General features: G+C 47.4%; 1 protein-coding gene and 1 non-coding gene across 2 annotated transcripts in view; one reads left to right on the forward strand and one right to left on the reverse strand.

The window, feature by feature from the left end:
- Positions 1-2,616: 2,616 nt before the first annotated feature.
- LOC145406699 (leukocyte elastase inhibitor-like) overlaps positions 2,617-22,838 on the forward strand; it is a 622,781-nt gene continuing 602,559 nt past the window's right edge. Inside the window, exons 1-2 of the mRNA XM_080277800.1 lie at positions 2,617-2,726; positions 3,789-3,845. Coding sequence (XP_080133926.1) covers positions 2,617-2,726; positions 3,789-3,845 — 167 coding nt within the window. The remainder of the gene's footprint in view (positions 2,727-3,788; positions 3,846-22,838) is intronic.
- Positions 5,975-6,093, reverse strand: LOC145406977 (5S ribosomal RNA). The gene has a single exon (XR_013898643.1). It is a non-coding gene; the product is annotated as a 5S ribosomal RNA (ribosomal RNA).

The raw sequence follows: 22,838 nt of genomic DNA on the forward strand, positions 1-22,838 counted from the left end.
CCTATTCCACGGACGGACTTTCCATCATTACCACCGATTTTGTCCATGCTTGTTATGCTGGATGTTTTTAGACCGACTTCTCGTTCTAAAGACACCAGCGACTGAGTGGGATCCTCTTTTTAGACCGGAAGTAGAACACCTACAAAGGAACTGGGCATAAAAACTCGGCAGGATACCTTAACACATCTATTGTCTTAGTTCAATAACCTTTCAATATACATACAAAGATACACTGAATATGGATGGTGTTATGCTGGGTGTTTTTAGTCCGACGTCTCATCCTAAAAACACCAGCGACTGAGCAGGGTCCTCTTTCCGGACCGGAAGTAAAGCACCCACAAAGGAACAGGACATAAAAACCAGGCAGTACACCTTAACACATCTATTGTCTTAATTCTTACACCGTTACAATATACACAAAGAGATATTGGATATGTGTGGAGACAGGAAACACAGAGTTAGCCTTTAATACAAATGATTATAGTCACACTCACAATATGTCACTCTTCACTTATACATGAATATTTGGTTTTAATATTACAATACCCGTATACTGTTTCTGGGCAGAGATGGCGTTTTATATATTAAGTTCGATACACTAGGAGAGGATGTGACCAAGAGTTGGGGGAATGAATATTACCATAAGTGGGTAGGGTGCGGAAGCCACTTAGTCGCAGTAACACTAGTTCACAAGTTTCTGATGATTCCCGCACACATCCGATCTCAACCCACGATTTCTATAAGTCCTCCCGTATATAGTTATTGATCTTTTCTGCTCTGCCAAGTATCGGGTCGCTATACACTGTGGGTAACTTTAGTCACTTATATATTACTTTGGCCTTTACTCTCTCACTTATCACTCTGCACTTCTATCTTGACTGTTCATGGCACTACCATTATTAGTCACTGTATACCCGTATTTTTCCTGGGCATCACCTGTTGCGTGTCTGGGGCGTGAGAGAGGGGCCCTATGGGGAGCTCTCCTACAGGGGGCAACGCACTGCCCGCAGGGGCGTCACTGCCCGGGTCGTAGTCATCGTTGGGGTGCAGGGAGGCCCTCCTGTCTGGGGTCCTCGACCTGAGAGGCGGCCCTCTCACTGGGGCCTCGTTGGTGGTGTGCAGGAAGGCCCTCCAGTCTGGGGGCCTCGACCTGACCCTCAGGACTAGGGCCAAACAGCTGCAGGAGGCGAGCCTGGCGCCTCTGGCTCCGAGGAGAGAGAGAGCCTGGGTTGTCTGGGCCTGGGGGCTGCTGACCAGACCTGGGAGTCCAGGGACTGCAGCCATCTACAGGAGAAAGTGCCGTCAGGGGTGAACTGCACCGCCTCCGTTGGGTGTCCATCAAGGACAGGGACCTCCCAGGGGTAGGTGGTAGGGCTTGGACTGGGCCACGCCACAACTCCGACAGCACTTCTGGGGAACCGCTCCTGCTGGGAGACAAAGGCGTCCCACGCAGCCAAGAGGAAAGGGGTCGGTCGTGCAAGGGACCTCCTGCTTCGGGAGGGCCTTCAGAATCCCGAATGAGGGGCATACGGTGGCCACTCCTTCCCCATCACGTACGATGGCTGTGAACGCGGTTTTGTGACTCCTAGGGCTCGCAGTTGAAGGGCGTACAGTGGCTGCTCCTTCCCCCGCACGTACTAAGACAGTGCTGGCGGTGCTGCTCCCGCAGGAGGAAAAGGCAGGAGAGGGGTGCATGGGGGCAGCGCTCTCTCCGGTGCGTGCTGAGGCCATAGCCGAGGATTTACTTACCCTTGCACACACTGCGGCCGTAGCCGTGGGCCTGCCTGCCTGCCGGGAAGTAACTGAAGGGCGTACGGTGGCCGCTCCTTCCCCATCATGTACGGTGGCCGTGAAGGCGGTGTTATTCCCGTAGTAGGAGGAAATAGTGGATGAGGGGCGTACGGTGGCCACTCCCTCCCCGTCACGTATGGTGGCCGTGATCGCGGTTCCACTATTACTCTCTCTGCCAGTCGGGGCGCATTCAATAACTAACGCCCCGAGGTGTCCCCAGAGGTGGCTGTGATTGAGGGGCGTATGGTGGCCACTCCCTCCCCCTTCACGTATGGTGGCCGTGATGGCAGTGTCACAGGGGAAAACAACTGAAGGGCAAACAGTGACCGCTCCTTCCCCGGTTCGTATGGTGGCCGTTCCGCGGTGTTGCCTGGGAATGACTCTGGATCAGTCCCACCCCGAACCTGGTGAAGGCTGCCCCGCTCGCAGGGTCGTTGTCTCTTCCTGCTTACTTGGTGTTGGGACAGTTGCGGGGAAGAGGGACTCAGGACAGGAGTGTCCTGGTGACCCTCTTGTTCCGGGTCAATAACCCCGCCGTGGTGTCCTCCTGGGGTGGCGGTGTGGTAGTGGCTTGGTGGTGGGGTGGGGGGCGGTGGGGTGGGGGGTCCGGCGGCGGCGGGTATTTTAGATGGAATAAAGTTTCAGGTTAATTAATACTAGTATAACATATCACATGGGCACGGTGTTTACACCTGAGTCAATACACGTTAATACACGAGAGAATATCACACAGCCGTGGGGACACTATGTATACACTCAATCTCTTTGGACTGTACGTAGTAGGTTTGTCTCTCTGGTCACACTCTAGTATATTCCTGCGACATCATGGTTGGGCAGGTTGCGGGGAAGAGGGACACAGGGTCGGGGCGCCCCGACGCCCGTCTTGCTCTGGGCCAGTGTCGCATTTACCTGGCCCTCTGTGGTGTCCTCCTTGGGTGGGGGTACGGCTGTGGCTCCGTAGCGGGGTGGGGGGTACGGTGGCGGGGGCGCGCATATTAATGCTGTTTGTTATATAGAAATGTATAATTACGGTACTGATCTGTTACTGAGCACAGTGAAACCCGAGATAGCTATGCCGTTCACTAATGTGCTTCATAATTATTCTACGACAAACCCTTAATAATCAGGTATGTCAAATAAAGCAATGTGATATATGTATTTGAAATAAATAAAATATACTTTTGTCAAATTACTCAGGGTAGGATCGTTATAATTGTTATCTATACATTATCACACTAATTCTAAAAAAAAAAAAAAAAAAAAAAAAAGTTTATATAAGCGAATCTTACTCAGGTCATGGTAACCGAGATATCACATGTGCTTCACTCAGGCATGCCAGCGTCACAGACGTATGTATCACCCGATTCATTCCGTTCACACAAACATAATATAAGGTTCACAGGTGTACAGATTGGTTTTTCCGCAAGTGTACAATTTTCATATGAAAAACTTTGCAGATTTTCTTCAGCCTTTTACAGACGAAGCATTGTTTTTTTTAGAAAACTAAATTATATGGGTTTCAAACCAAACGTGGAGCTAGAGACTTGTATGTGTATAATGAACGCTGTCATACCCGGTGTGTTTTATGGCTTCTAGTAACAGTATTATTGTATTTATCAAACTAAAGCATATCTTAGAAATTAGTATAACTACTGAAGAATAATATCATGAAGAGCTTCCATACGGTGTATCAATAGCTATCGCGGGAGAAATGTTAGAAATTATGCAACTTCTAGTCTCTGCAGGGGTAGCCCCACTTCCATATTGAACTTGCTGGCGATCACTGGCAACTCTCGAGTTAGTGACGCGAAAAGGATGGCACTTGTTTGTGTTGACTCAGACATGAATTATTCTTAGTTAGTACTATACCATTTCAAGAGCAATGCTGTTACATACATTTCTAATTCCTTTAACTGTATACATTTATCTGTTATGCAACTGAACACATTTTTCCCCCGTTTAAATGCCTGCCTCACTTTCCCTCGGGGTATATTTAGAACCAGCAGTAGCTGCCACTTCGGCGCCCTCACACCCAGCCATCACATCGCTGTTAGGTGAGTAGTACTGTGCAGTGGTATGATGTATGTGGTGTGTTGTGATGTGGCGGTGTGGTGCGTGTGGTGGGTGTGGTGAGTGCGGTAGTGCAGTGGTAGGTGTCGTGATCCAGTGGTGTGGTGGTGCAGTGGTGTGGTGGTGCAGTGGTGTGGCGGGTGTGGTGGTGTAGTGGTGTGGTGGGTGTGTTGGTGTGGTGGTGGAATGGTATGGTGTGTGATGGCTGTGGTGGATGTAGTGATGCGGTGTGTGTGATGGTATAGTGGTGTGGTGGTTGGTGGTGTAGTAGCGTGGTGAGTGGTGGTACCGTGGTGTGGCGGGTATGGTGGTGTGGTGGGTATGGTGGTGTGGTGTGGGTATGGTTGTGTGGCGGGTATGGTGGTGTGGTGGGTATGGTGGTGTGGCGGATATGGTGCTGTGGAGGGTATGGTGGTGTGGTGGGTATGGTGGTGTGGCGGGTACGGTGATGTGGTGATGTGGTGGGTGTGGTGTTGTGGTAATGCAGTGGTGTGATGAGGTGGTTATGCGGTGGGTGTGGTGGTGATGCGGTGGTACAGTGGTGTGGTGGGTGTGATTGTGTCGTGGTATGGTGGTGTGATGGGTGGCGGTACAGTGGTGTGGTGATATAGTGGGTGTGGTGGGTGGTGGTACAGTGGTGTGGTGGATGTGGTGGTGTACCTTGGTGTGTGGTGGTGTGGTGGGTGTGATGGTGTGGTGGACGGTGGTACAGTGGTGTGGTGGTGCAGTGGGTGTGGTTGTGTGTACTGATGTGGTGGACGGTGGTACAGTGATGTGGTGGTGTAGTGGGTGTGGTTGTGTGTACTGATGTGGTAGATATTGTGCTGTGATTGTGTGGCGAATGTGGTGATTCGTGGTGTGGTGGTTTGACGGGTGTGTAATGTGGTGGATGTGGTAGTGTGGTGGTGCACGGTGTAGTGTGGTAGTGCTATGGTAGTGTTGTATGGTAGTACAGATGGGGTGGTATGTTGATATGGTGGTGCGATGGCATGGTGGTGTGGCGGTATGATAGTGTGCTGAATCCGGTGGTGTGGTGGTGCTGTGGTGTATATAGTAGGTGTGGTGTTTTGATGGTGTGGTAGGTTTCATTGTGCGGTGGCGTGGTGGGTATGGTGTGGTGATGTGGTAGATTTGATTGTGCGGTGGAGTGGTGGGTATGGTGTGGTGGGACGGTGTGGGTGGTGGGTATGGTGTGGTGGGACGGTGTGGGTGGTGGTGTGGATGTTCCGGGTGTAATCTGGCTGTATGGTTAGGGTGGAGTGATTTTGTGGTGGGATGTGATGGCGTGGTTGGTGTGGTGAATGAGGTGGTGTGGTGGGTGAGGTTATGTGGTTGGTGTGAGTGCTGTGTATTGGTGTGGTGGGTTGGTATTATGTGTGGTACAGGATGTAAGGGGCAAATCTCGTAACCTAAATAGCGGAAACTTGGATTGGGGGGAAGGGGGAGGGCTGCCGCGGGATAGCGGGCGAAACCTGCGTGCACAGCGTACATGGTTCAAGAAAATTTTTAAAATATGACCAGTCCTAATTGAAGCAATATTTTGAGGCTTCGGCCTAGTGGCAAAAGCTAAGTGTCAAGCATGTAGCAAAGTGTTTTTTGTCATTACGTAAATAAGAAGAGATGATAACAGCTATTTAATGCTAACAGTATAAAATTATCCTGTAAACTTGCCATCGAAATTTGGTTCTAGAAAAACTGGCAACCTCGGTTAAAACCCTTTATGGATTTCATAAGAGATAGTTTTATTATATGATGAGTCAGACTAACGACAAATATTCCTTGTTTCTCTTTTAACTATAATCACGTTTTCGTTTCGTAACGGATACATCATTAAAAAAAATAATCAGGAGTCCTGACACCCTGCTTTCATTCACGTGGGGCACCAATAAAAGCCGGCGAAAATCGAACATCGCACAATATCCGTGAGTCGTCTTCCCACATACTTACACGCATATGCCATAACGAGAAGAAAATTTAGCAGTTACACACAAAAAAATTTTTTCATTCATTGCCAGATGCCATGTATCCCAAACGGGGTGGCCAAGGGCTTAGAGTTAATTGTTTTACAGGGAGGGGCACTAATCCTCCACCAACCCCACTTGACATGTAGGGATGCCAACAGCATCTGGTGTTCCCCGGCGGTCACCCATCCAAGTACTAACCAGACCCAACGTTGCTTAACTTCGCTGATCGGACGGGAAGCGGTGTACTCAACGTGGTATGTCCGTTGGCATAATAATAATAATAATAATAAATAGGCAATTACATGTCTCTGAACCATAAATAAACTCTTTCATCTCCATCTACTCGTTTCATACTGTAGTTGAGTCTTTTCTCACATTATATTACTACAATTCCAGTCGATTTTATTCGGCTGTCATGTGATCGATTATCACTGTTACCATTAAATTCTCCTATGGCCTAGACTACACAAGTATTAAGCCAGATGACTGTATTCAGATGGGATTGAATCATACGAGCCTAAATGTGTTAGCAAGTTAGAAATATTGCTTAACACTTGCATGCTGCAAACAACACAACTACAGTCTGACTATTTCCACGCATGCCAGCTGTCTATCTATATACCTAGGCTACTTCCCCCGAAGAAAGAGAGGTAGCCGAGACGGGACAATTTACTCCCAATTTACTCACACACACACACACACACAGGGATTCAGTCGAGGTGGACGTGCGACATCGGCGCTCCGTACCGAACCAACACGGCCAGTGGCATTACCTAAATTAGTATCTTTGTATGAGTCAAGCTCTGTACCAGGTTAGACTAAATGATTTTTTCATTATTAAAAGGAAAAAAATAATAAGTTTAAACAAGACTTGTTCAAACAGGAAAGAGAACCAAGACCAAAGAATACGCTGAGTCATCTGAGGTTTGTTTAGACTACAACAACACGGGGATTGTAAGTACATACTCTGCACTTTTAGTATTGCAAAATGGATACATACTTTAGTAAAGCAAATTTGGAAAAGAAAAGGGATAAAGGTAGAGAGCAAAATGATGATTTCAACCAAGAACTGGTTGAAGTGGAGACTCACAATAGACTGGTTGAACGTGTAAACAAACTAGAAATGGCTTTCAAAAATGAAATTGATGAAATAAAGAAGCAGATGCACTTGCAAAAGGAAGAAACAGAAAAACTAGGAAGGGAGGCCAATAAGAAAGACACAACCATCAGTGAACTAACAGTGGAATTGAGTACACTTAGGAAGAAAATGAGTGAAATGGCAAGTACAGTAGTCAGTCACGAGAGTGTTATGGAAGAGTACAAAAATGACAGAGACAATTAGGCAAGTAAGCAGTCTTATTGACCAGAACAGTGATATTGAGGAGAAGATAATACAGGTGAATGAAGCTGTGCAAAGCTACAAAAATGATGTGGAAACCACGTATGCTGAAATGGTGAAAGTAAAGAAAGAAACAAGGGTGGAGGAAAAAAGCATTAAAAAGGAAGTGAAAAGAATAATCCAAAACAATCCGAAGTTAGTCAGAGATTCAGTAGATATCAACAAATCTATAATCACTGCTATAGAAGAGGAAGAAGTAAAAAACAAGATCACAAGAGACAAAAAGGAGATGGCAAATGTAATGAGCTTACTGAAAGAAGTATCAGAGGAAATCTGTAGTAAAGACATAGAGGAACACAAAAGGTTAGGGAAATACGAGAAAAGCAAGACAAGACCTCTAAAGGTGACTTTCCAGAGTGTAAACACTGTGGAAGAGATACTAAAAAATGCAAAGAATCTTATGAAAAAAGAGGAGTTCAAAAATGTATGGATAAAAAGATGCCTAACACAAGAGGAACTGGAATTACTGAAAGAGAAAAGGGAGGAAGCAAAAACAAAAAATGAGGGAAGATCAGAAGAGGAGAAGAAGAAATTTTGTTTACAAAGTAATAGAATTACAAGTACGAAAGTGGTACACAAACGGGATGGAATAAAAAGGAGGAAGGTAGTAGAACCATGTCATGACAAGTATATAAACAAGATGATAAAGTTGATGTACTCAAATGTGGATCGAATGGTATCTAAATTACTAGAGATAAATGATTATGTCAGAGAAAATGAACCACAAACAATATACCTAACTGAAACAAAATTAACACCAAGGATATCCAATGACATACTAAACTTAGAGGAATACAATATATGGAGAAGAAACAGAAATTTAAAAAAAGGAGGAGGAATTATAATATTAACTAAGAAAAATCTAAACGTCAAGGAAATAAAACTAGATATACCATCACAAGTAGAACTGATTGCAGTAGAGATCAACACATCTGAAGGTAAAGTAATTGTAGCCAATTTGTACATGCCACCCAGATCAAACACATGGGAAAGAGATGAATATGAGGACCTGGCAGAGAGTACAATTCAGAGTTTAAGATCATTACTACATAAAATGGAAGAGAAATCAGAAAGAATTATACTAACTGGGGACTTCAATACAAATATAAATTGGAATACTCTAGCTATAATTAGCCAAGAAAGCTGTTGGGACCAAATTCTCCTGGATCTCGTACAGGAGTTCTTCCTAACGCAACATGTGAGGGAAACCACCAGAAAAAGAGGACTTGATGTACCTTCAGTGCTAGATCTAATATTTACTAGGCAAGAAAATGATATTGACAGTTTAATATATCACCCTCCACTCGGCAAAAGCGATCATGCAGTACTAAATTATAACTTCAGGATAGCATATGACATAGTAAACAGCAATGACAGTTACAAAAAGAACCTAAACTATAAAAAGGGAAATTATCAAGACCTAAAGAAGTATTTCTTAGAAGTTGATTGGGAAAATGAGCTTAGAGGACAAGATTTAAATGCTGTATATAAAAAATTCTGTGAATTTTATGAAATAGGAGTCCAGAAGTACATCCCACAGCACAAAGAAGCAGATAAGAAAATACAGAAATGGTTCAATACAGAATGTAAAAAATCAAAAGAAAGAAGAGATTTGTTGTGGAATAGATACAGAAGACATAATAGTGAAAGGGCGTATAATAATTACAAACAGGCAAGAAACGATTATACAAGAATAAGGAGGGAAGCCCAAAAACAGTTTGAGGAGGATATAATAAATAAAAGTAGTGATCAATCAAAGCTGTTTTACAGCTATATCAGAAGCAAAACCAAAATAAAAGATATAATACAATCAATTACGGACGAGGGAATCACTTATACACAAGAGAAAGATATTTGTGAAGCACTAAATAGGAATTTCCAATTAGTTTTTGCAAAAGAAAAAAATTTTGAGAGGGACTATGTGGAACATGCATGTCCACACATACTACCAGATATACAAATAGCAGAAAAAGTAATACAGGAGGAGTTAAGTAGATAAGACAGAGGAAAAGCAAGTGGTCCTGATGAAATTTCATGTTGGGTACTACGAGAATGTGCAAAGGAGTTAAGTAAACCATTATTTTTAATTTTCAAGAAATCCTTGAGTCAAGGTAAACTACCTGATATTTGGAAAAAAGCAAATATTGTCCCCTTATTTAAGAAAGGAAATAGACAAAATCCACTCAACTACCGACCAGTATCACAGACCAGTGTTGTAAGCAAGGTATTAGAAAAGCTTATAAGAAAAGCTTGGGTAAATCATCTAGAAGAACACAGTATGATAACAGAAAGACAGTTTGGTTTCAGAAAAGGAAAATCATGTGTTACTAATCTGTTGAGCTACTATGACAGAGTAACAAACACAACACAGGAAAGGGAAGGATGGGTGGGCAGTATCTATTTAGATTTCAAGAAAGCTTTTGACACAGTACCACACCAGAGTTTTATGGAAACTGTACCATCAAGGAGGAATTCGAGGCAAACTGTTTTGTTGGATGCAAGACTTTCTCATAAAAAGAGAAATGAGAACAGTACTAAGAGGAAACTACTCATCATGGAAAGAAGTGACTAGTGGAGTACCACAGGGTTCAGTGCTGGCACCAATCATGTTTTTAGTGTATATAAATGATATAAACAGTAACACTGGAAATGAGAGCTATCTGAATATGTTTGCAGATGATGCAAAAATACAAAGGAGAATTACTAACACAGACTTGTAAAGAGCTACAAGAAGAATTAAATAAACTTCATGAATGGAGTAGTACATGGCAAATGGAATTCAATGTGGACAAGTGTCATGTAATCAAGTTTGGTTAAAGTGGAAAAAGACCTGATTGGGATTATAAGTTAGGAAATAAAACCCTATACACATCAGAAAGAGAGAAAGACCTAGGTGTGATTATCAATAACAGACTATCTCCGGCTGACCACATCAGCGTGAAGGTACGGAACATGTATACACTGCTTGCAAATATGAGAATAGCATTCACATACATAAATGAAGACATGCTAAGAAGGATAATAACATCATTCATTAGACCAACCCTGGAATATGCATCAGTAGTCTGGAGTCCTCATCTCAAAATGCACATAGACAAGATTGAAAAAGTTCAAAGGGCCGCTACAAGATGGATACCAAGCTTAAGGGACCTAAGCTACGAAGAAAGACTAAATAAACTGAATCTACCAACACTACAGGAGAGAAGGAAAAGAGGTGACATGATATGCTATATAAGTGCATATCAGGGAAGAAGAAAATAGACATAAATGATTACTAAACATATGGAGAAGCATCAGCAAGAGGACACTGCAAAAAACTGCATAAGAAGAGAGGTGATAAAGATGTAAGGAAATTCAGTTTCCCAAACAGAGCAATTGATCAATGGAATGCACTACCAAATGATATAGTGTGTGCCAAAACAATTCACAAATTTAAGGATATGTACGATAAATATGGTTTAAGACACGGGACAGTACGAGCTTGACTCATTCCTGTAAAGATACAATTAGGTAAGAACAATTAGGTAAGGTAAGAACACACACACACACACACACACACACACATTCATTCCCATCTTAGCCCCAAGCCAGCTATACATTTTTTTGTTTTTTTTTTATGATCATGATAATTATAATTATTATTTTTGTGGTAGGTGGGGGCGCTCACCATCCACTCGCTCTTTGTAGTGCTGATCTCGGGTGTCTGCCCTTTCCTCTTCATCCTTCTTTTCATTCACCCTTTTCTGTCTTCTGTTCATTCTTTCCTTGTCCTTGCCAGACGGGTGACTTTACGCCCTCTTCTGTCTTTCTTTTCTTCATTCTTTCCTCTTCCTTTTGCCTGTGGGTGACTACATTGAATGATAAGCCAAATGTTTTCCTGTACAGCAGGGCTGCATTTCAACAACTGGAACGCCACAGAACATGATGGCGCTTTCAATAGCGAAAGTGTGGGGGAGTGAATGGGGGATGTTGCAGCCTCCGTCGCAGTTGGAACTATTTGGTGAGGTGGGTCTCTCTGGCGACATCTGACAACTGTAAATGGTTTAGATCACAGTCATGTAAAGGTTAACAGAACTCTACATAGGCCTACCAGGGTACTGTTCTGTGTAATTTGGGAGAGTGAAGGGATTTTGAATGCTAACACGTCATAAATGAAAAGATTTGTTACAATACCTTCTTCATTTCAATTAAATACTGATTTTCCGCTTAACCTGAGGCGTCCCGTCGACGTTCTTTAACATCCAGACGTTTTGTCACTGCCAATCCTGTCGACGTACATAAATGCGAAAAAATTGCAAGGTCCCTAATTTGCACAATTTTCAATTTTCGCGAGTGATTTTTGGTACGTATACACGTGACACCTTCCTCTACAAGATGCCAGGCAGGGACAATGCCTTACCCAGCATGACCTCTCCTCCCCTGCACGCCATTGTCTCAGCAATTCACCTGTTTTCAGTGACCTAGCCAGTAAAGCCATCTCATGCCACGGTAAGAAATTCAGGGCCAGAATGATTCCCTAATGACAATGTGGAGGACAAACTTTACATAGCATTAGAGGAAGAAACAGTCAGAAATGATGATCAGGTAATGTGGCAAAAAAAGGTCAGGTATGGTGATGAGTTAGTGAGCGAAACAATGCTTATAATGCCTATATTACTGCTTGAAAACCGATATACTCTCATACTACATATAAATTCGTACCAAGTAAATAAATAAATACCGTTTATGAGTGGTGTGAAATAGTTATCCTCCCACAGAACTCGTTTTCTTTGGTGCCAACCTGTTAGAAAACCCAGTAAGGTAAGGAGGTACTCCTACTTGTATCGAGTATTTTAAACCTCAGGTGAGCGATTTCTCTATGAATTTTCGATGTTTCTCACCAAAAGCGGAGGTTTGAGCCAAAAAAAAAAAAAAAAAAATCTAAAAATGGTCGGGATTTGGGGGAGTCAGTGGTGGAAAAGTGGTCGGAATGGGGCGGGTTAATGAAAGAAAAGGCTATCCAGATCTAAAGAGTACAGATTGAGGGTTTGTTTTCATTCATTCCCGTGAAAATCATACCATGAAGTACCACCTCACCTCCGCACAATGAACATATCTTCCAAAGTCATCTTGTTCCACTGCAGTCTTGCACTGCAGGGTCCATTTCATCTTCAAAATAGGAGGAAATTACAGGAGGAAGCAGCTGTGACGAAAACAGGATTTGTTATGATTCTTCATTATGGCTTACATGGTGATTAAATATTTCCAACGTATTTTGGCAATATGCATTTACAATTATAATTTGATGACAAATATTCATGTAACATTAATATTGTTGTCAGTAATGCTCAAATATACATAATTCCTAAGTATTCTGAAAGAAGGATATCTAGAGTAAAAGGGAATTCACGCACCAAGTATTTGGTGGTTTTACCGCTACCCAGACTACCCCTGGACTGCTCTGGGGCACTAAGGCCTGTTGAAACGCAGCCAACAACTGGAGCTCCACCCCATGTAAAATACGTGCCTCCACCGCCAGACCCCCCACCCCGTTATGGAGCCGCAGCCCTACCCCCACCTCAGGAGGACATCACGGCGGGCCCAGAGCAAGACGGGCCCCAGGGCGTCCCAACCTTGAGTCCTTCTTCCCCTCAACCTAGCCAACTGCGACATTGCAGGAATGCAACACTACTTCTCGGACAGAGCAGTCTTCACCAGGATCGGGGTGTGACTGCTCCGATACAGTCCCAGGCAATGCCTCGGTAATGGCCACTGTACGTACCGGGGAGGGAACGGCCACTGTACTTCCCTCAGTTGCTTCCCTCTGCGGCCCCGCGGCAACAACCACTGTATGTACCAGGGAAGGAACGGCCACTGTACGTCCTTCTGCTGCAGCCACATCTGGAGACCGCCTCGGTGTGCTAGCTATTGAACACACACTGACAGGCAATGGCAGGAGTGGAACCGCGACGACGGCCACTGTACGCGTCAGGAAGGGAACAGCCACTGTACATCCCTCATCCACCTCCTCCTCCTCCTACGGGAGTAGCCCCTCGGTAACGGCCACTGTACGTACCGGGGAGGGAACGGCCACTGTACATACTTCAGCTACTTCCCATTGGGCAGGCAGACCCACGGCAATGGCCAATGTACATGCCGGGGAAGGAACAACCACTGTACGTCCCTCATCTGCCTCTTCCTCCTTCGGGAGCAGGGCCCGGTAACGGCTACTGCACGTACTGGGGAAGGAATGGCCACTGTACGTCCTTCTGCTGCTGCCCTTAGAGACTGTGGAACTGCAACAACGGCCACTGTATGCATTGGGGAAGGGACGGCCACTGTATGCGTTGGGGAAGGGACGGCCACTGTACGCCCTTCGTCCGCAGTCTCGAGGGTTCTCCTGGAGGGGAAGGCCCCTTGCGAGGCTGGCTAACTACCTTTTGGCTGCATGGGACGCCCTTCTCTCTCTCCCTCCAGGTGTGGTTCCCCGGAGGTGCTGCCATTCCAGGAGTGGTGGCGAGGTCCTGTCCCCGAAGGCCGGGTTCCTGCCCTACAGCCCGTCCCTGGACGATGCTGACCCCTGACGGACGCCCTGCAGGAGGTGCTGTAGCCAATCTCCGACAGCGCCCCACCCTGTAGGTGAAAGCAGCACCAGGCCTCCCAGGGCCAGCCTGTGGACCCCAAGGTGGGACCGCTCAGGACCCGCTCCCCGTCGGCCCTCCGCCTGGAGTAAGAAGCGGCAGCCCCAACTCCTGATGCTGTTTGGCCCCAGTCCTGAGGGCCACTTACCAGGTCGAGCCCCCAAACGAAAGGGCCTCCCTGCACCCCAAACCAAACATGCGCCCGGGTGGTGACGCCCCTGAGAGCTGTTCCGTACCTCCTACAGGAGAGCTCTCCTGAGGGGCTCCCTCCCACTCCCGGGCGCCACCTCAGTTAACCCCAGGCATCAGCAGTCAGTGATGACACTTTCCACCTCCAGAGTCGTGTTAAAGACTACGTGAAAGCGACAGTTAGTGAATGTGAACAGTGAGACAGAAACAATACACCAGAAAGTGACAGTCAGTGAATGTGAAGTGAGACAGAAACAATACACCAGAAAGCGACGGTCAGTGAATGTGAACAGTGAGACAGAAACAATACTCCAGAAAGTGACGGTCAGTGAATGTGAACAGTGAGACAGAAGTAATACACCAAGGTTCCTACTCTAACTTATCCAAGGTACTGTGTTTGTACCCAAGCCCTTCGGAACCAGGGAAATGTATTAGTGGCGGCCCGAGACTAGCCTACTAAGAACAGTCCACAAAGACAGAACATGTGATCAGTGTCGCCGCGGCTAAGTGACATTCCCTCGCACCGTGATTCAGGTATAGACACCGCGCCTATGTGATATGTATGCTAGTACTGATTAACTTAGCGCTTCACTCCATCCATATGTAGAGTATCCTGACGTGTGTATTAAATGGAAATTGTGCATTAACTCTAACATCTATATTATGTCCTTGTGACTTGTTATATATGTGTATTAAAGTAAAGTTGTACACTGACTCAGACATCAACATGTTGCTTATGGACACATTGTACCAATAGTAGTAACCCTGTCACTTTACCCCTTCCATATTCAGTATATCTTTGCATGTGTATTGTAAGGAGTTTGAATTAAGACAATAGATGTGTTAAGGTATACTGTCAAATTTTTATGCCCTGTTCCTTTGCGAGTTTTCTACTTCCGGTCTAGAAAGAGGACCCCGCTCAGTCGCTGGTGTCCTTAGGATGAGAGGTCGGACTAAAACCACCCAGCATAACACCACGGAACGTGACGGCGCTTTTAAGAGCGAAAATGTCGGGGGTGAAAAGGGGGTTGTTGCGGCCTCCGTCGCAGTTGGAACTATTTGGAGAGGTGCAGGGTTGCCAGATTTTTTGGATCGAGTTATCGTACTGATGTTTCAAAATTATCATTTTTCCACCCAAATTATCGTAAAAATATATTGGATGCCTATGAAAATTATTCTATCGGTATATCTTTACTGCTACTACTGCACTACGCTCTACAGTAATATGATTGCAATGCTAGGTGTTTAAGGCCCGACTATTCGGTCCTAGGACACGTAACGTGTAGCGGGGTCTTCTTTCAAGAATGGGGCTTAGTGCAAATAAGAGAGAGACAGGACACAAAAACTCCAGGCAATAACCTTTACACGTGTATTCCTTAGTCAGACACAAGATAAACAGCAGATAATAAAACACAGTATTTGGTGAATTATAATCCTTACAACTAGATAATCAGTATCTCGCAGGGTACTAGTTCAACAGGCACTGATGATAACACTCTAGGTGTAGTGTACAGGTTTACTTAGCACACAGGGTCTCCGTGCAAGTGGGGAAGTTGGGGTGAGTCTCACAAGGGGGGAGGGAAGTGGCGACGCGCTGAGGGTCCGATTATATTTATAGTAATATAAAGTGGGAGTTAATGTTATAGAGTTCGACTTATTATTTTCTGATAGCAAGGGGGTTTTAGTAATTTAGTATAACCCGATTCTAGGTTTTCACGTACATGGGGAATGCCGAGAGGAGATTCAGTAAGGGAGGGTGTAAGGCACTGAGAGTCTCGTTATGTTTATAGTAAAATAAAGTGGAGGGTATTAATGACACTTTCTCTTTACTATTTCCTGGTAGCAAGGGGCATTTGGATATTTTACTAATATGAATCCCACGGTTTGAGTGTCTTACTGATTTAATATAGGGATGTCACACCATGAGTCTGGTTCGCCAACACTTAAACTCTGCACTTGTTATTACTATTCCGCCCCGCAGTATATTTCATTCCCATTTCAACTTCTCGTAAACACTTGACCTGATATTCAGGGTGCACTATGTCACTTCATCACTGTTACACTATAACTTAAGGCAATATCACACTATCATGAGTCACTATACGGTGGGGGCAGGGAGGAGACACGCCAGCGACAATTCTGCCAGGACTGGGGCACCGCCAGGGGAGGGCGTGCTGAGAGGGCACGGGATGACTCGCAGGGGCATCTTCTCTCGTCCGGGGCTGCAGATGGCGGAGGGGCCTGTACTTTCTGGGCTGGAAACATGGGTGTGGCCCTCAGGACTGGGGCCAAACAAGTCCAGAAATCTTTGGCTCAGGTCTCAGCCGGAGGTGGAGGTCTTCTGCCTTCGGGGAGTAGGGAGGTCCCATCCGGGTGTCCTGGGGAAGGCCTGGAGTACTTGAGGGCTGTGACCCCCAGAGCCAAGCGGCGGCATCAGGGAGGGGCTGCGGCACCGACCCGAATCAGGGTCCGTCAGGTGGGCCTTCTCCAGGTCCAGGCGTAAGGAGCAGAGGCCAGGGGAGGCGTTAGGGCCTCTCCGGGATTCTTCTGCATCCTCTGCGTTGGGGGTCTGGATCCTCATCTCATGCTGGGGCGATGGGACTGCTCTCACCTGTCTCCGGCTGTGGGGCCCAGCTACTGGCCGTGACTTCCCAAGGGCGCGACCACGAGGTCCCAAGGTGCGGCTACTGGCCGTGGCCTGGGAGGGGGAACCAGTGTGCTTCTGGACACCTTTGGAGCGGCTACCGGCCGTCTGACGAAGGTGGGAGTGGCTACAGGCCGACTCCGGGGCAATGCCTTCGGAGCGGCTACTGGCTGTCTGACGAAGATGGGAGCAGCTACAGGCCGACTCCTGTAGGAGAGGGGAGGAGCAGCTACAGGCAATGCCTTCGGAGTGGCTACTGGCTGTCTGATGAAGGTGGGAGTGGCTACAGGCCAACTCCTGAGGGGCACTGATCAGAGTTGGATAGACAGCTCCACCCCGATCTGATCCGGCGGTATCTCTCCCCGAAGGTAGTGTCGGATTCCTGCTATGGCGGCAGTAAGGCGGCTGCGTATCATAGGGGCGTACGGCCCTGGCTGACTTGTGTTTTTGTTGCACTGAGTTTCATGGTTCGGCTGCAGCTCCTTTACGGGGTCCTGGTGGGGGTGTCGGGGAGTTTCCAGGGGCACTATGCTGCAGTTCATGCATTTCACCACCGTCCTTCTGGAAAAAGTCACGTCCTCATCACTGGAGGTGATAGACATGAGTGCCATGGATGGCGTAAACTGGTTGGAGATCCTTGAAAAGGGCTGGCCAGGTAGTGGTGGTGTGGTTCTCCTCTTGCTCCGCATCACAGGTGAGGAAGAGCATGGAAGTGGTGGGGGAGAAGCGAAGGAGGTGGAGTAGGTGGTGTGGCCCTTGGAGCCGGCGGTTTCTGCCGAGGGTAGGTGCCCATACTGCTCGTCGCACTTTCATCTTGGTGGTTGTTGCTCCTGGTGTGGTGTGGTGCTGTATGCTTGACACCGAGGGTAGGAGTCGGGTTTTGTGCCGTGTTAATGCGGCGTATGGTCTCTGGGGAGTATAGGTGGTGAGAATCTGGGCCTGGTGTAGCATGCCAGTGTAAAGTTAGGGGGAGGTGGGTGGAGTGGGAGAGTGGGTGTATCGGGTGGGTGGGCGTGAGAGGCGGCCCGAACGGGTGGTTGTGGTCTTGAGGGTAGGAGTGGGTGGGGAGGTGGGTGGGCGTGGCTGGGCAGTACATGCCTTTGGGCGTGGGGTGGGTGAGGTGGAGTGTGATGACATTGGAGTGGGGGTATGTAAGGGTGGTGGGTGGGAGGGGGTGGTAGTTGGGGTGTAGTGATGGTGTGGTGGTGTGGGCAGGACATGTGGGGCTGGGTGGAGAGGATGGGGTGGTGGGAGGAAGTGGTGAGGGAGAGCGGTGGGAGGTTGGTGTGGCAGGCGAGGTGCGGGGTGGGGTGGTGGCCAGGGAGGCTGAGGTGGTAGGGGGGGTGGAGGGGGAGGGTGAGGAGGAAATGTAGCACTCGTATGTGGAAGCGGGGGGCGGCGCCGGGACAGGAGGAGGGAGGGGGTGTGGGGCTGGGGCAGCAGGGGCGGGGGTGCGGAAGGGACTCACGTGGTGGTTCTGGAGGGTGCGTGGGGCACTGTGGTAATCAATGACAACTTGATAGGGGTTGGGGATGCGGGTGATTCTGTGGGGTCCCGTGAAGCGGGGGGCGAGTTTGTGTGGGGTGGGGAGTTGGGTGACTATGACAGTGTCTTCAGGGCAGAAAGGGCTGGGGGCTGTGTCGGGGCTGAGGTCTTGGTTTTTCTGTAGGTGGACCAATCGCCCTTTCAGGTGGTGTAGTGGGTCTGTGGTTGGAGCAGAGGTAGGTGGCTCTAGGTGTTGGCGGAGGGGCAGTAGGAGGGGTGCCTTGCTGAATATCCACTCATAGGGGGAAACCCCGTCTTCTCTGGCGCAGGAATTTATGCCCCACTGGACAATTTTCAGATGAGCAGGCCAGTCGTCGTCTTTTGTGGCCTCGATGCGTGTGCGCAATTGATTCATGAGAGTGCGATGGCTGCGTTCGCACACTGCATTTCCCTGTGGCCAGTAAGGAGTGGGAGATCCTGCATCCAGATATTCTGGCGAGTTCCTCCCAGACTTTTCTGGTAAACTCTGGGGCGTTGTCCGAATGGATGGCCTGGGGAATGCAGAAATAAGGGAAGACGTATCGGAGGAGGGCGTCTGCGACGGCGACGGCATGATGCTCTTTGGCTGGACAGGCTACGACAAATTTTGAATATGTGTCCACGAATGTGATCACATACTTGTACCCTGATTTTTGAGAGAGGGGCCCCACTACGTCAGTTGCTAAGAGTTGCCAGGGCTTGTGGGTGGTGATGTGGCCTAAGGGTCCTGTGGTTCGTGTGATGTCTTTCCCCAGTACACAGGCGCGGCAACTTTGAATGATTTCCTTGGCGAGGGTGGAGGGGTTTGGCGCCCAGTACATGTCACTGAACACCCTCAGGACTGGGGCCAAACAAGTCCAAAAATCTCTGGCTCAGGTCTCAGCCGGAGGTGGAGGTCCTCTGCCATCGGAGCACAGGGAGGTCCCGCCCGGGCGTCCTGGGGAGGGCCTGGAGTACCCGAGGACTGCGGCTTCCAGAGCCAAGCGGCGGTGTCAGGGAGGGGCTGCGGCACCAACCCAAATCAGGGTCCATCAGATGGGCCTTCTCCAGGTCCAGGCGTAGGGAGCAGAGGCCAGGGGAGGTGTCAGGGTCTCTCTGGGATTCTTCTGCGTCCTCTGCGTCAGGGGTCTGGATCCTTGTCTCACGCTGGGGCGGCGGGACTGCTCTCGCCTGTCTCCAGCCGTGGGGCCCGGCTACTGGCTGTGGCTTCCCAAGGGCGCGACCATGAGGCGCCAAGGCCCAGCTACTGGCCTTAGCCTGGGAGGGGGCACCAGCGCGCCTCTGGACACCTTCAGAGCAGCTACCAGCCATCTGACGAAGGCGGGAGCAGCTACAGGCCGACACCTGCAGGAGAGGTGGGGAGTGGGTACAGGCTGACTCGAGGGCAACACCTTCGGAGCAGCAACCGGCCATCTGATGAAGGTGGGAGCAACTACAGGCCATCTCCTTCTGCCGGAGGGAGGAGCGGCTACAGGCTTTCTATTGGCTTCCACCACAACAGTAGTACAAAACCATAACACCAAGTGGTTGGTGCGGCAGCGAATTTTAATTTACACATATGTGCTAAATGGAGAGAGAGAGAGAGAGAGATACAAAACCCAAATGAAAATAGAAAAAAGCGATAGTATCATGAATGTGGGAAAGTGTGTGTTTTCGGGACACTCACGCCAGTGTGGTGACATATTTTGGGGAAATATTCGAAGTGTTTGCCCCCCCTGGCAAAAATCCTGGATACGCCGCTAGTGAGGGTGTGCACGCACAGTGTAGGTGGTTAAGGGGGATGGGGGCTGGACGGAAGTGAAGGCGGCGCTTGTGGCAGTCAATGCTTGCATGAAGCTTTTGTAGGAGGTCCAGCCCCAGGTAGCCGTTATATGCACGGCAGTTGGAATCGAAGATGATGAAGGGGTGTCTTGCGGTGACTTGCTGGTGGGTTTCAGTCTGCAGGTCCCAGGTTTCCCCACGGATAGGCAGGGGGACATCCCCTGCGTCTACGAGGTTGGCTGAGGTGGAGAGAAGGGGGCTGAAGGTTGAGCTCTGGCGGTAGTAAAAATGTGAGTAGAGGCAGGATCTGGCTGCTCTCGTGTCCACCAGTAGTCTTGCCTTGACCCTATTCAGCCTCATTTTGTCATAGACTGGGGGTCTGTACTTATGTGAAGTGGCCCCCGCCACCGTGGGGAGGTGTGGGAGCAGACCTAAAAATCCATCAGCTGTACGGTGCCTTCCTCTTTGGGCTCCTCTTCTCCTGGGTCTGTATAAATTAGGGGTGGAGCATCGTCTTGTGGAGCGTTGTCTTCCAGAGATGACACCTTCCAACTCCCTTGTGGGGCCGTCCTGCGTCGAGTGGCTTTCAGCTCCTCGCATATGTCGTGCAGAGGGCAGCAGCGACTGCAGGCGGTAAATTCCCAGGGGTTAATGGAAATCAAGTTGGAGTTTTCCCTGGGATTAGGGCATTTCTTCTGAGGTTGAGCACTGGGTACAGCAGATGATGGCTCTGTAGTGGGTTGTGATGGGGGTGTCCGTTGCTTTGGGGGCACTGTCTTGGTTGTGGGGAATTTACTGACAGCATGTATAGGTTGGGGTGTGGGGAGGGGCGGCGTACAAGCTGCAGGTCTTGATCCATGTCTCCCGATGGATCATAAACTGTAAAATGTTCCCTCACTGTGTTTGGGAGGATTCTCAGCAGGGTATTGAATGTATGTTGATCCCGAGTGGCTGTGCTTGCTTCGGGATAAGGGGCGGTGACGAGTCGTCGTGCCTGGATGAACATGTCATCGAGGCTGCCGTTGTATGTGAGGGCGTCAAATTGTGAGAGAGCGACAACTCTGCCCAAGGAAGGCGTAACAGCCTGTTTCACAATATGTGTGAATTGGTCCCATTATAAATCGGGAACGATTTTTGTGGCTATAGTTGCCACAATTTTGCCCAGGTTAGGTAGTGTGATGGCAATTTTCTCCCTGTCGTTGTCAAACCCTATGTCTAGTAAGGGTTTAACCATACCCAAGTATACATCGATGTATTGTTTAGGGTTGAACTTTGGCAATTGAATGTAATGGTTGGCTGCCATTGTGTAAGATTTCCCTCTTTGTTCCTCCGTGTTCTAATTGGATCCAGAACCATTGCTTGCCACCAGTGTTATTGCTGAGTGTTTTTAGACAGACCTCTCACTCTAAAGACATCCGTGACTGAGCGGGGTCCTCTTTCTTGACCGGAAGTAGGACACTTACAAAGGAACAGGGCATAAAAACTCAGCAGTATACCTTAACACATCTATTGTCTCAGTTCAATCTCCTTTCAGTACACATACAAAAATATACTGAATATGGAAGGGGTAAAGTTACAGGGTGACTAATGCTAGTATAACATCCATGGGCAAGGTGTTGATATCTGAGTCAGTGTACAATTTCACTTCAATACACATATATAACATATCACGTGGGCACGGTATTGATGTCAAAGCCAGTGCACAATTTCCTTTCCGTATACACATCGAGATACACTACATACGAATGGAGTGAAGTGACAAGTTAATTAATACTAGCATACATATTACATGGGTACGGTATCTATGCTTGAGTCAATGCACGAGAGAATGTCACTTAGCCGCGGCGACACTGATCACACACTTGGTCTTTTGGACTGTCCTTAGTAGGTTAGTCTTGTAGTGCCACACATTTGATATTCATGTATGTGTTTAGTAGTACTGTAATTTTAAGTTAGAGAGGGTGTAACCTGAATATTAGTCTATAAGTTCCTACCCTAAGTAGTAATTCATATATTAATAATTACTGTAGGGCTAACTCTATTTTTATATGTATGTATCTCTGTATCTATGCAGTGGGTGATGTAATTGTAGATGTTGAGCTATGGGAATTCCTCAGACAAGTCGCGTAATGAAAGACACATGCGAGCAGCTTATCCCCTCCCTTTATGCGTCGTTGCCGGGCGCCGAGTTTAAACCTTAAACAGAGTAATGATAAATATACAATTCTTTCCGTAACCTAGTTGTAAAATGTTTGCTAATGAAGCTGTTAGAACACAAGTATGTAAGATTAGCAGTCCAAAAGGCCTAAATAATGTCATTTGTGAGGATTTAAAGTCCCGTTTATCTTGGGCCGTCACTAGATGGCATGAGCTGCTTTCAGATTCAAATTGAAATAGTGATAGAATCAGTATCTAAACTATGTAAGGAATAAATCCCAAATCTTCCCCAATTCAATCGAAAGTCCTGGCGTCATGGGTACACTGCTAAATAAATAGTAAAGAGAATTAAAACCCCCCATATCGCAAAAACACAATCTCATTTGAGCTAGCAGTGGCGTCCTGTGGTGCCCGACAGGCCCCACTTGCTGCCCAGACATCGTGTGTAACAGACGTTCGTTTAGTCCCTAGACACCGGCGGCGACGTCAAAGTGTGCACGAGGCCTCCTAGTGGTGTTGCCCGTAGACTTTTTACATACACATTTACACTACCCACGAAGTATTTTACAAGCCGAAAGTAGTTGATATGTTATTAATGATCCTATCAAGTGAACTTCTTTCTTTTGTAAATAAGGAATAGAAATATAAAAGTGATATGTTCTGTAACGGAAAGGAAAAAAATTCAAATTCATTAACTGTTCTCTTTCTTTAAAAATTAG

The sequence above is a fragment of the Coenobita brevimanus genome, chromosome 71 (assembly GCF_032717465.1).
Source record: "Coenobita brevimanus isolate Jiangsu-jjx chromosome 71, ASM3271746v2, whole genome shotgun sequence".
NCBI lineage: Eukaryota > Metazoa > Arthropoda > Malacostraca > Decapoda > Coenobitidae > Coenobita > Coenobita brevimanus.